Source organism: Panthera pardus, unplaced genomic scaffold (genome assembly GCF_024362965.1).
Source record: "Panthera pardus isolate Hobbes unplaced genomic scaffold, ASM2436296v1 HiC_scaffold_12, whole genome shotgun sequence".
NCBI classification, from domain to species: Eukaryota; Metazoa; Chordata; class Mammalia; order Carnivora; family Felidae; genus Panthera; species Panthera pardus.
The window spans coordinates 25830259-25845042 of NW_026526677.1; the positions used below are offsets into that span (position 1 = coordinate 25830259).

Sequence of the window (14784 nt, forward strand, 5' to 3'; positions counted from 1 at the left end):
TTTTAATCACACAAGAAAGGAAGAGTCCTTTTTTCTGTTCAGGATTGTTGCTGAGTCACATTTTATAAATTAAAACTTGGTTGGAGAGCATGATGCGTTCCGGAAACATGCTTGTAATCCAAAGCACTTGTATATCAAAGCAAACTTCCCCATAAGAAATAATGGAAACCCAGATGATTTGCTCCACAACCCAAAAACATTCATATAAGATAATGACAATACTGTAATGTAATATAAAACAATGAAGACAACACAAAATATAAAGAAAAATAAATAAATATAAATAAGTTAACCTGCACTTACCTTTGAAAACATTTGGGGCTGGTGTGAGGGAGACAAGAGAAAGGGGGGTTATTGCGTTGAACAACTTTCACCATCACTGACAGAATCACTATCTATTGGCTCAATGGAATCTTTTTCTTTCCCTGCAACTTTAACAAGGAACCTTTCTAATGACACTTGCTTTTGCCTCCTTTTGAGGATTTCATGGAACTGCAACACTGCACTGTCGTTAAACAGATTCATCTCTTGCACTTCCACAGCCTTATTCGAGTGGTGGTTTTATACCCAAATTACCCAAAATATTTACAAAATTTTGCAGTTTCCCACATTTTTCACATATCCCTAATCTCATTTGAAGTGAGGGATTCCTCCGGTTTTCTCCTCCTCCTCTGCAGACGAGATGCAGATGTAAACTTTTTATAAAATCTTGCAATTTCAGCCACTTGCATACCTCGTGCATACTCCTCCATGATTTCCTTAACTTCCACTGTGATTGTCTCTTTCTTACTGCCTTTCTTTTTACCCTTCTTCACAGGGGCCATTGTAGGCACTTACATGGATGTTGACTACAGGACAGTATTGACAAACTCTTGTCATATACTGTATGTAATTAACTGGCAATAAGGAAGCAGAGAAAAGGGTCTATATCTGCAGGCAGCCAGACCTAGAATGAGGCAAAGCATTCCTAAGCTTACTCTTGTATGGAAAAGCAAAGGACTGTCCACAGGTGCTTTGAAGTGACAAAAAATACACCCATGCCAGTTGTGGGCACCTTCCAATGTTCTGAAAAATCACTGATTTCTGCCAAACAACACGATGTGAGACCAAGCATCCAAGCATGGGAGACAATCACCCGCAATTCCACAGTGAGAGAAAGAGAGGACCATTGGCTCAGTTGCAATCATGTGACATTCGGCATCATGTGCTACTCATATTGCAAGACATCGCTTGTTTATCAAGTTAAAATTTATTAGAAATCTTTGCCCATCTTGTGGAACACTTGCAAAACAAATTATTTGCGATCCAAGGTTTTACTGTACTTTGAAAAGATCCTGATACTCTCCCCTTGAGGCTGAACAGCGTTCCTTTCCCAGAATATCTATTCCAATGTCTGAGCATCTCCAACTCCTCTGGTGTGTTTATAACTCAAACGTTGAGGGTCCCTATTATATTTTCGACATCTGTTAGTTTTTCTTGTATTGTCCTTACCATCTACTTGGGCAACATGAAGGAATTTGGGGTGTGCTAAGTCTCTGCCTCCCTGCATCGCTGCTCCCCTTCATAGATCCAAGGATGTACAGTTTATCTATATATGACGCTTACAAGGCTAGCTCTATCTTTCATTGATACAGAATATTCCTGACAGGCCATCTCTTTAACTTCATCTCTTCTACAGTAATTAGCACCCACACTTTCCAGGCCTGCTTCCCCAGGTCCTGCCAGCTGGCCTCACTTGCTACTATCACACTTTTTCATCAAGCTTATGCTGATGTTTTTATGAAATCTGTTTTCAAAACCCTTTATTCCGTTCTGTTCTGGTTTCTCTCAGCATTGACACTTTTTTATGGCATTGGATTTTTTTCTGATGAAACACCCTACATTGCTAATCACCCTTCCATCGCCCCCAAGTCCCCCATTTTATTTTTAAAATAAAAAACAAGTTATATTTAGAACTTTCCAAACCAATTGAGAGGCTTTTTTTAACTGACCATGGAGCTACAAGAGTGACTGGGACTCATTTTTCAGCCATGTCCAATTAGTTTAACGACTCCCGGAGAACACTGCTCTGATTCAAGGCTAGGACTGAAGGAAAATGTTCCAGGGCTGCCATCAAAGACGACACACTTCTGATATCCCCGAAGCTAACCTCACTGGGCCTTATAATAACGAGAAGGGATTTTTAATGCAGTAAAATTAAACACCCTTTATGCTTTCATTTCTGTATGCCAACAGACACATGAGTGTCCCACGTGGAACACTGGCTCCTTGGGTTTGCAAGTCTTCTCAATCAAGTTATTCATAAATTCCATGTTCCTCCAGCACCCAGTTCCCACAGGCCTGTTCCAGAGTAAGCTAAATGGCTGCCCTCCCTCTCTGTGGCCTCTCTCCAGGCCAGAGACAACCTTGTCTTCACACTGTGCTATTTGTCTGTCAAAAATCACAGTTGGATCTGAGCACCAGCCAATCCACCCAATTAACAGTCTCCTGATATCACAATGACTCATGAAAAGGAGAGGACATGGGAGAGACACTTTGGAATCCTGAGGCTCAGCTCACTCTGGTCTGCCTAGAGTTATTAACATGTGACAGACCTGTGGCCTTACTTTCTCACAAGGTACGACCCACTGCCCACAAGAGCAAACCTTGTGGTTTGGGGCAACGAAATGGGGCAAATTATTTCTACCTTATTTCTGGTGCAGTATATTAACATTTCACCTTTCACAATGAATAACATCAACGACTAGTGTTCAGAAAAAGTTCTCCCATACGTGAACCATACAAGCTTCAGCTCAGGGTCAGAAAGTAAGAATAAAACTTCAGTTTTTCTTTTTATATGAGATATTATAATCAGCACTGTACTTCTGTCTTAAAAAACCTATTTCTGGACTTTATAAACAGTGAGCCTTTCTATTTGGCAACCCAGCAGTATTTGAGGGAAGTACTGACCAAAAAGAAATTGCTTTAGGTTGGCATTCCAATAAAATATTTCCAGCAACAGGGAGAAAAAAATTCTCCATCATTAATACATTCAAAGGCAAGTCTCCTGGTGTTGAAATAACTTGTTTGTTGTTATTGTTTCTTTTAATAAAACAAGCCTCCACAAAGGCCAATTTAAATACCTAAAATGACAAGTTCTCCACAGGGAGGAATGGAAGAACATCAGTTTAAATCTGCCAAAACCAAGCCACTCGAACAAAATCAATTTAGGACGCCCCCTGACTCTAATGGCTAACATCATTCTATCCAACATGATAAACTGGAATCAATATTGACATCACTACCCAATGATGGAATTGTCTAGCACAAGCTAGGGAGTACACCTGCTTCTTCCAGCATACATGAACTTGAGTTGAGTGACTACTCAATGCCAGAGCAGTAAAGCCAGTGGTCCAGCGGTTAAGTGCACAGGTTCAAGTTGTACAGTCCTATATGCCAATTCTGAAACCACCTTTTATTGGCTGTGGGCTTGGGAACATTACTTAGCCTTCTAGTTTCCTCATCTATAAAATGGCAAAGCATACCACCTACCTGAATAAACTGCTTGAAAATGAAATAAGATTTGGGGCACCTGGGTGGCTCAGTCAGCTAAGTCCAACTTTGGCTCAGGTCATGATCTCACAGTTTGTGAGTTTGAGCCCCACGTCAGGCTCTGTGCTGACAGCTCAGAGCCTGGAGCCTGCTTCAAATTCTGTGTCTCCCTCTCTCCCTGCTCCTCCCCCACTCTCGCTCTGTCTGTGTCTCTCTCTCTCTGGCTCTCAAAAATAAATAAACATTAAAAAAATTTTTTAATAAAAAAATGAATTATGGTATACACACATACCAGAAGATGTTTTTAAAAGAACGGGTGGATATGTAAGAACCGAAAGATGGTTAAGACAATGCATATCTTTGTTTTTGTAATACATCGAAATCAGATGTACCCAATTTATCTTTAATATTGAAATATGTCTGAAATCAAGATGTGCTCAACAGCCAACAGCATCTTGTGATAGCACAGGACAAACAGAAGCAGTGATTTACTGGTCACTGGTGGTACCTGGGCAAACTTGGTCACAGCCATTCATGGTGTCCTCACCTCTGTCCAGTTCTGGGCACTGACAGTACTGAAGAGGTTGGTATTCAGAATGTCTTTTAAAGACCATACTGAGAGCCAATGTTGAAATGAAAAATTAGGGGCACCCGGGGGGCTCAACTGGTTAAGGGTCTGACTCGTGACTTTGGCTCACTGTGAGATGGAGCCCCAAAGCCTGCTTGGGATTCTCTCTTTCCCTCTCTCTCTCTCTCTCTGCCCCTCCTCCGCTCGCTCTCGCTCTCTCAAAATAAACTTAAAAAAAATTTAATGAAAAATCAGTGCGTACACAAAAAAGTGAGGAAACAGTGAAAATGTGGTGATAGGGAAGCAAATATCTGTCATTGGAAAAATGACTGCAATTCCATCATTTTTGCAAAGCAATTCTGTAACTTTAAAGTACTTAATAGAGGAAGACACACACAAAGAGCTGAGGCCTTACTGTAGTGCACATTAAGGTTAAGAGGTAATGCCAAATGCTTTGGAATAAATGACGTTTCCAAACGGGAGTGGGGGTGGGGGCAGACATAACTAATTCACATAGCTCAAAGTAAAAGTGACAGAAAACATATTTAAGTATGTATGTAAAAAATACATATTTAAGTGAAAACAACAAGTCGAAAAATTACAAATACAGAGACATATGAGCTCATTAAATTGTGTGTGTGTGTGTGTGTGTGTGTGTGTGTGTGTGTGTGTGTGTGTGTAAATCCATATAAGGGCTAAAATGATATATATCAGTTCATAGTAATTTAGGAAAAGGAGAGATAATGTAAATGAAAGACGAAGAAGGATTTTAATGTTTTATTGTAAGGATCCTATTTTGTTTGAATCTTTATAATAAGCAGGTATCTGGTGTATTATTTTTGTCATGGCTTTAATTCAAGAAGATTACAACAAAATAATGTATATACAGCCATGGCACCCTGCCACATAGAGAAAACCTTCAAGGAGGGACAGCCATTATTATGCACCTAGATACCACGAAAGACACAAGAAATATGACATATCTGTTGAACGATAAAGAAGGTTGTTGCCCACAAGCCACAGAAGAAACGTCTTCTTCAAATCCCTGAAGCCAAGAGCCACAAGCGTTTTAGAACACCCACACGCGTGACCCAGCATTCTAACTGGAAAGCAAAAGAAAGCAAGTCAGAATGGGGCCACCGCCTCTGAAACCTGTTCAAGAAGGACTCATCCGTTTCATATCCCCAAAGGCAAGATATCCACCTGTGCTGAGGCCCTGTGACGTCCCCGCAGCTCTGTTCCCATCAAGGCCAGGTGCGCGTCGGTACACCTCACATCCAGAACGCCTTTGCAATAGTGCCTGCAGACAAGTGCCTTCCCAGATAAGGACAGAAGGGAAACAACCCCACTGCCATCACTGGATCATCCGGTTCTTCAAGGACAATGAACACGTTTACGCAGCTTCAGGCCCCTCGAGCAAAGCATGGACAGGGCAGAGCTGGTGCCACGCTGATGAAGAGCCACGTAAAACTTGGAGAAGAATTTTCTAATTGATCCAAAGACAAAAGGGAACACACATTTGCGTGCTTGGGAAGCAAGAGCTCCTCCCTGGAAAAGCCTCTCTGAAGAGGACGTGACCGGAGGCACAGGTGCCTGACCTAAGATAACACACGCTTCTCCCTTCAAGCCCAGCATCCCTCTTCGTGGAGCCTCCTTTTTTCCTGCACAAAAGACCGCAGACAATGCACACTGCTGGTCTGAGGAGAGGAGGAAGGAAAACACTTGAGGAAAGCTGGACACTGAACAAAGGGAAATGACAGCTGGAAGGCGAAGTGTCTTAAAGGAATCCGAGTGTTATAAAGTGACACATAAACTCTAAAAAGACCTCAGAGAACAAAGTCCGAGATGAAAATTCCCCCAAAACCATCTTGCCCCTAGTAGAGATGGTTTTCCCCACCACCTGCACAACCGACCCAAGTTGTAAAGCCCTTTGATGGGAAGGAAGCAGGAATCACAGGGAGGGGAGGGAAGCTGAGAAGAACAGTAACTGCTCTGTAGAGCAGAGGAAGGGGGGACTTCCAGGGTTAAGATTTCAACACACAACTCCCAAGGCGGACTTCTAGGCAGGGTGAACCTCCCCAGTTTCACATTCAGGGAGCCTAGAGGCTTCTGGCGTCAGCTGTCACCCTCCTCAGGAGTCTCTCCCAGGAGAACTGAATCTGCAATGTAAAACTCCCAAAAGTTTTCACTGTGGTACAAGGGGAAGCGAGAGAGAAAGGGTCAGTGCTGGGCGGTTCTAATTACAACTGTACTTTCACATTGAACTTCTGGGGCTGTGGAAACGGAAAGCAGAAACCAGATGACTAAAAGACCCCTTGGAAGGAGGATGCCATCCCAACCCACCGCATCTAGAAGATATTTTGGATGAGCAGTAACAACGCTCAAGGTGTATGGCAAGGGGGCTTGCTCACCCTAGGGGTTCCCAACCCGGGGGGGGGGGGGGGGGAGGTGCATTCTGCCCCCAGAGGGCTTTTGGTATCATCTGGAGACATCTTTGGTTGTCACAAGTGTGGGAGGCCAGGAGGAAGGAGCCGCTACTGGCTAGAACCAGCGATGCTGCTAAATGTTCTAGAATGGCAGGGCAGTCCCCACAACAAAGAACGATGCAGCCCAAAAGTCGACAGAGCTGAGGCTGCGAAATCCTGCACTAGACCAACCCCATCCCTGCAATCATGTCCAGAAACTCTAACAATCCTACCTGAAAGAAACATTTGCCATCCCTAGGACGGAGCAGCTACCCAGTCACAAAAGTCCACTTCTTCTGGTAAGCAACATCAAACAGCAAGCAGGGGCACCTGGGGCGCTCAGTCGGTTAAGCCTCCGACTCTTGATTTCAGCTCAGGTCATGCTCTCATGGTTCATGAGATCGAGCCCCAAGTAGGGCTCTGCACTGATAGCGTGGGGTCTGCTTGGGGTTCTCTCTCCCTCTCTCTCTGCCCCTCCCCCACCCACGCAAGCACTCTCTCAAAATAAATAAATAAACTTTTTTTTGACTAAAAAAAAAATCAAGCAGATGATGTGACAAGCAAATGCCGCCTCTTCAAAGTACCTGGCTGCTTTCCCAGCAAACATTTTTAAAGGTACTCCTCAGCATCCGAGAGAGCAGATTCTTTTACAACAATTACAAAGAAAGAACAGCTCCTTTACTTACACACACACACACACACACACACACACACACGCGCAGCGCGCATGCACGCGCACACAACCATCTTAAAAATCTCCTTGGAGGTCAGGTATAGGCACTGGCAGAAAAACCAGCACACTTAGGATGGCCCAACCATTTCCAAAATACTCTAAAGAGAGAAAGAAAGAGGAAAAGAGAACAAACAAGAAAACTCCACAAACAAAACAGATCCCAGAGGATCCAAAGAACAAAACTTGTCCCCAGGGGCTATCTTACAGTTAAAAATAGTTCCATCAGCCTATGGCATATAGCATCTTTTATTTTTTAATTGTAAAAGACAATAAACATATAAAAAAGGGGGAATGTATACATATAGATCTCAATGAACAAAAACAACCCAACCCTCCTCACTCCCCACCCCCCCTGCCAAGTAATTACAATTCAGGTCAAGAAATCCAACCATGGCCCATGGTATCTTTCCACCAAGCCTCCCCACCATGAACACAGCAAAACAGACCCGTGCTATTTTGAAAAGTTCCATCTTTCCTCAAGGATTGAGATGTATTTTCTGTATTTCCCATGAACACCAACTGGTAAGTTCAGAGCAGTGACCACAAAGCGAACAGATTTAGGGAGGAGGGGTGTTTATGGAAACAATCTCACTGACTGTTAAATTCACAAAAGCAAGTGGGAGTAAAGGCGTGGAAGCTGTGTGCATGATTCCTGCAAACAAGAAGCCAGAGTTAGAATCCAAGCGTCAGTCCTCACTCCGGCATCCTGGGTATGAATGAGTTCTCGTGAACCATAAAATGACTTCCTGCCACACAGTACCATTGAAAAAATTCAACAAGATCGTGCATTTAAAGTGGCAAGCAAAATATCTCACACGTATATGTGCCTGCCATCAATACTGGGTCCTCTTTCTCCCTGGGCCCGTGCAAACAGGCAAGGTCAAGTCTTTACTATGAGATTATTTGACTACAAACTCTCCTACTCCCAGCTTCTTCTAAAATGCTTCATGAAGGTGAGATACAAGCCCACTTTCAAGTTACCCTGGAGACTTTGGTAAAAAGGTGTCTACACCAGTCTTGGAGGCCCAGAATTGACCATCCTGCCCTTTCCTATTCACTCGGCTATTCCTCCCCCACCCATATCAAGGTCAAAGGCCTAAGTGGGCTGTCATATAAAAACACCTCAGACCCCAGCAGGGAACCTTTGTCCCATCTCTTTGAAGAGGAACAGCAACAAGGTGTGTTTATTTGTACTTCGGTACACAGTGCCCAGTCTCATCTACCAGGGCTGGGCCGCGATGTTACTCAACTAGGTAAAAATAATAATGAAATCTACCCGCTCACACCATTAAGTAGATCTTTCCAGGAGAAAAGGTCAGTACTCACACTCCTGGGAGTACACATGGGGGGAAAAGCAAGCGTGTTCACTGACAGAAGGAGAATGTCAGGGAATGGAAGCAAAGGTCCGCCCAAGGGGAGGTGGGATTGACCACCCGCAGGACACGGTCACCATCAGACACGGCTCACCATCTGTGCACTTAAAACCCAGCAAGCCCACCACAGGAAAAGAAACTGGACATTGGATGGGCTGAGTCTTTCTCACAGGATACGTTAAAACATAACAACAGCTAAAAAAATCAATGCTTCACTTCACTGACACAAACAACATAACAAAGGAAGAAAAAGAAAACACATGGAGGTGTCTGGGGTTCCTGAGTAACAAAGGCCTCCGGATTGCTCTTGAGATGTCAGTGGCCTCCCAGCCCTACAAAGAAACTCAGAGTAGGGTTCAACTAACTATGACCCCAGTTTTCTTCACAGACTCTCCAAGGGGAGACAGAAATCCAAAGTTCTGGCTTTTATAATCTCTCTTGTTTTTCCAACTTCCCAGAAGAGGACCAAGAAGCTGGATATGAGATAGAGGGGTGGAGTCTCTGGTCCCACTATGAACCCCAAACTGAACCACACATGGGCTTCTCTAAGAGGCTGGAAGGCCAGGGGCACCCGGGGGGCATCAAGAAAAACGACCAGACCTGTTTCTGGTAACACACTGGGTCAACGCGGAATCCATGCTAAAAGGATGATGCTTAATGTAACACGGAAAATGCACACACAACCCAACCTGCCTAGAAGTTTCTAAAGCAACAACTGTAAAGATGATTCAAAGCCACACTGATGCAATGACCACAGGGAATGGAAAACCACCACCACGGACAGTCAGGAGGTTCTGTGACCCCCAATTTCTCCCTCCCCACTGTGACTATTTATTGTAACGCTATTTTATACGTATCCATGTATTAAATAACCAGCATTGACCAGAGAAGGACAAAATTAACTTCACAGCTATTTTTACAGACATGGAGACTCAACCAAAGCAACCAAGTACCAACTGGGAATTGCAAAAAGTGTCCACTGAGCCACAAGCAAATCTGAGGACACCTACAAGAGCCAGCTTCCAGACTGTCCTACTTGGATGTTACCATGGGACACATCACGGCTATGCAAATGGAGAGCATGAATTTAGAGGCCCTGGAAAGCTCCCTGTTCTAACAGCCCCCACACAGGCTCATTCACACCTACCTATAGCTGCCAATGCCCCCTTGGGACTCTTTCGCTGGACTGGCCTGACAGTTCAGGAGAAACAGGGCATTGTCCCCCAGACTGAGTTAAAACCCCATGGCACCTACCACCATTCCACCATCACTGGAAGGCACAGCAAACCCACAGACACCAAAACGGGTCTCCAGGGGTGGGGATGATGTCACAGGTCTGAGAGGTGGGAAAGGCTGCCCAGTGGATTCTGAGGATGACCAGGACCAGGGACTTCAAGGAAGGAGGGGGATTTCTCTTTCCAAACACACATGGGGGAGTGGGGGAGCTCAGAGTGATGTGAGCCTCAACTTCCCAACACATGAACCACCACAGACACCTCCACAGCAAACAGCTAGAAGCATCTGGGGAAATCAGGCATACATTAGATAAGTGGATAGCACAAATGTCAGGCAAGCATGCTTCTGCTGAAGAAAGTTCACTGGGCCCTGTCACCCACTTTCTGGGCATCAGCTGCCCAGAAATAAACGTCAGGGGGCGGGCCAAGCTGAGGAGGGGCAGCTGACAGCTGTGGCCAGCGGGCCGGGGCAGAGGAGGAAGGGCTCCTGGGCTGGAATTCTGAGCGTGACCACATCAGCAGAAAAGTTCCAGGGGACAGCACGCTGTCAGGAAGGGAAAGAGGCTTGCTGCTTCCCAGAACCTCAGGATGCACCCGCTGTGGTGATGCCTGGTCCAAAGGGCCTCCAGATGAAGCTCGGGTGCACTCTCAACGGGCACCTCGCCAGTCTGGGCACTCGCTGAGGAACAACTCAGGGTGGCCAGATGACAAACGTTCTGCTCCCAGGATAAGTGGGAAAGATTAATAATTCCCAGGTCTGGCCCTGCATCATCTCTCTTTACCCAAACCAAACACAGTCTCCGGAAGGAGTGGAAAGAAGCCACCATGCTACCCGCCAGACGTCCAGGGGGGAAACTGAGGCACAAGGGTGCACGCGAGGGATGCGGGAAGAGGCCCTGGGGAGGCTCGCACAGCGCCCAGCACCGGGAGCCTGGGAAGATGGGATCAGGGAAGAGTTCCCTCCCCTCCCCTCCCCTCCTCCCTTCCCCAAGACACACAACACACACACGCACTGGAGCTACGCCCAATCGGGGCAGCAGCCGGGCTCTCCAGCCGGGCTGCACACAAAGCCCCGCCCGCGCGCACAGCCCTCCGCACCGGCCGGCCCGCACGCCCACACAATAGGACTGCGCGCACCCCGCCGCGGCCCCTCGCCCGGGTCCCGGCCAGCCCGGCGCCGGGGGCCGCCCTCCGTGCACACTCGCCCGGGAGACGCAGCCGGGCCGCGGGGAGGGCGCGCGATCGCAGCCCGGCCGCCGCACCCCCGCCCCGCGCCCCGCAGGAAGTTCGCCCGACGCCCTCCGACTCACCCGCGGCGCTGCTCAGCAGCAGGCACAGCGGCCCCAGCAGCCACATGGCGCGGCCGCCGCTCCCGCTGCCCGGCGCCGTCGCTGCCCCCGCGGCCGCGGCGCTGACCCCGCCCCTCGCCGCGCCGGCCCCGCCCCCCGCTGTCCCTCCGCCCGCGCTCCCCGCGCGCCCCGCCCGCCCCGGCCCGGCCGCCGGCCGCGCTCAGCCAAGTTTTGCCAGCGCCCCGCCGCGCGCGCCGTCCGCGCCCTGTCCCGCGTGCCCGGCTGCAGGGGCCGCCGACGGGGCTGCGGAGCGTCCGGCCCCCTTGGCCTCGCCGCCTCCCGCCTGGGCTTCGAGGCTCTTCCAACAGCCCGGGCTCTGTTCTCTGCCCCCTCTTTTTTCTCCTCCCTTAGCTCCTCCATCCTCGAGGATGCGGCGCTCACCGCCTTCCAGACCCAAGCTGGAGTTCTTGACTTAACTATAAAATTAGTTCACTCCAGGGAGAGACAGAAAAAGTTTGGAAGAAAGGACCAAATATTATGAGAAAATATGCATTTTATTTTTAGTAGCAAGAGCAGAATACCGCGACCAGTGCTTCTCAAACTGTAAATATGCATTGGACACTCGGGATTCTTGTTAAAATGCCGATTCTGACTCCGTGGGTCTGAGGTGGGGCCGGAGATTCTGCTTTTCTAACAAGCGTCTAGGTGGTTCCTAGACTGACATCTGAGAACCACAAGTGGAGTAGGGAAGCTAACACCTTTAAGAGTTATTTCATCTGGATCTTGTCTACCTATGCCCAGTGGAACACTGGGGCCCCCATTTGCGGAAAAGAAAAAAAAAAATGTAAAGGCCTACCCAGATGCAAAATGAACAGCTGCTCGAATGCAGTTGGAGCTCCGAGAGGCGCTGGTGAAAATTGCCAAAGGGTTTTAGATGGTGGAAGAATGCTGTGGCACTTTTGCGCCCCACCCTCCACCTCCTGACCCTCCCCAAATATGTAAAGTTGTGTTACACGATCAACATGCAGAGTAGTCCTGCCTCTCCATAATCAAGATACAGAGTAGTACCTCTTCCCCCAACAAGTTCACCGCTCGCCCCCCAAAAAATAAAAAAACGAATACAAACAATTGCCCAAAACTGGATATAATTTATACGTCCATCAACTGGTGAATGGATAAGCAAATTATATCATGTAATGAAACATGAGTGAATATCAAACTCATGCTAAGAGAAAGAATCCAGCCCCAAAGGGCACATTCTGTATGATTCCATTTATAAGACCTGGGAGGAGGAGGGAAGCTAAGCTATAGGGACCAAAATCAGATCAGTAGTGACCAGGGTCTGGGGCTATGGGAAAGAGATGGGTGCAAGGGGCACAAGAGAATATCATACATTTGTCAAAACATACACAACTGCATCCCTAAAAGGCACACCAAAGACGGGCGAATTGTACTGTGTATAAGTTGTACCTGTTTGGAGGAGTCCAGAAGGTGTGGGTGCTGGGACAACTAGCCAGGGAGATTATAGCGGGGATGCCGGCATCACTTTGGGGGTGCACTGGAGGCAAGCTCGAGGATGCTGAGGTTCAGTGACTTTTTCATTGTTAGCTCTAGTCTAGAAACGTGACAGCTCAAGTGGATCAGGTCAAAATTTTTTAAAACACCAATGACAGTTCAAAGTAATGAGAAAATGTGATATAGGAAAGTTTAACAAGTTCCACACTACAAAGTAGTGTGTCTAGTGTGGAAAATATAAATAAATTCTCCAAAAAATTTAGCATTCAAGGAGTACATCCTGGGATCTGTGAACACTAGAGAGACTATCCCATGGGCTTCAGGGAGTTTTAAAGCCTCTAAAATTGCATGCAAAAAAGGTAGAGGTGGGATGTGCATTTTTTCCGGGAAGTCCCTAGCTTTTGATAATGATACCCAAGAAGGGGCTCCTGGGTGGCTCAGTTAAGTGTTCAACTTCAGCTCAGGTCATGATCTCACAATCTGTGAGTTCGAGCTCCGCGTCGGGCTCTGTGCTGACAGCTCAGAGCCTGGGGCCTGCTTTGGATTCTGTGTCTTTCTCTCCCTCTGCCCCTCCCCTGCTAATGCTCTGTCTCTCTGTGTCTCAAAAACAAATAAAAATATAACAAAAAAATTTTTAAATGATACCCAAGAGGGTAAGTAATTTCTCCTCCAGCTGCTCGTTTTCCTCCAAACCTTAGGAATATAGAAGGGCAATGGACCTGACCCACTGCTAACGATCTTGTTTCCTTAGGTCCCTTTGGGTCCATGAACTTTGGGAATGATTTAGTGTACATTGCTTACTCTCCACCTCTCTCTCTCTCTCTCTCTCACTCTCTCTCTCTCTCTCTCACACACACACACACTTCTTTTAAGTGTACTAATGTCTTTGAAATGATTTGAAGAAATGTAAAGCCCTCCTGAAGTTCAATTGTTTTTATACTGAATCACTCCCAACCTCCTCACCATATCTGTTGGGACAGGCTGTGAAACCATTCTTTATACTTCATTATTCTCCCCTTTCCCAGTTCTTGAAATCCCATCAAAAACACAGGGCATTCTGTTTCCGGAAAACACGACAGGTTCTAATGTTAGTTGTTCAGGTCTCAGAGAAGCAGCTGCAAGTCTTTTTCTTACGCTTGGTTTAATAAAAATCAAAACGAGATTGCACTTGTCTCTTATGTGCCAAGTGATACACTCTGTCCTTGTATTTGTGCTTCTGACATGGATTCCCATTGCTGACAAAGAAGTGAAGGGACTTGGTCCCTCTGCGGTCATCGGTATAATCTCCACCACTCCCTACATTTTTGTATCACTCCTCAAAGCAGCTCCCAGAACATTACAGGTGAAACAGCACTGCTGGGCTTGAGCTCAGGTGTTTGGGATGTGCTCCCATGCTCCTCCCACTTGTTCACACTAGCTCTATGACCTTGGGCAGGTTATTAACCTCTCTGAGTCTCCATTTCCTTGTGGGTAAAACAGGCATCATATGAACACTTGGAACTTAGGGCTGCCTTCAAGATGAAATGAGACAGTATATGTAAATTCTTTGGCATGGTACCTTGCATATAGTAATTGCTTAAGAAAAGGTAGCTGTGGTTGTGGTTCATATTACAAGGTAGCTGGTGTGGTGGCCAGTCTCCAAGATGGCTCTCAAAGATCCTTGCCTTCTGGTATCCATGCACTTGTACAGTCTCCTCCCCCACAGAATGGCCTTTATGACCAATGGATACTGTAGAGGGGTCGCTGGGGAACCTCCAAGGCTGGGTCACTTGGGTCATAGCAGTTTCTTCCTTGTGTCTTAGATCCCATGCTCTGGGGGAAACCAGCCGCCACACTTAAGCAGCCCTGTGGATAGGGCCACATGGGGACGGTCTGAGCTTCCTGCCAACTTGCCAGTCATTGGACTGAACCATCTTGGAAGTGGAACCTTGAGCCCCAGTCAAGCCTTCAGATGAAAGCAGTCTTCGTGAGAAATCCTGAGCTGGAGCTACCCAGCCACTCCCAAATTCCTGATCCGCAGAAGCCATCAGAGATCATAAATGTGTATTGCTGTTTTAAGCTACTAACTTTCAGAG

At 46.8% G+C, this 14784-nt stretch overlaps 1 protein-coding gene across 2 annotated transcripts in view; it reads right to left on the bottom strand.

Moving 5' to 3' along the window:
• Positions 1–11320, bottom strand: part of LDLRAD3 (low density lipoprotein receptor class A domain containing 3) — a 242096-nt gene extending 230776 nt beyond the window's left edge. For both annotated transcript variants that reach the window (XM_019470123.2, XM_019470119.2), the window contains exon 1: positions 11216–11320. In XM_019470123.2, the coding sequence (XP_019325668.2) occupies positions 11216–11261 (46 nt within the window). In that variant the 5' untranslated portion in view covers positions 11262–11320. The remainder of the gene's footprint in view (positions 1–11215) is intronic.
• Positions 11321–14784: the final 3464 nt, after the last annotated feature.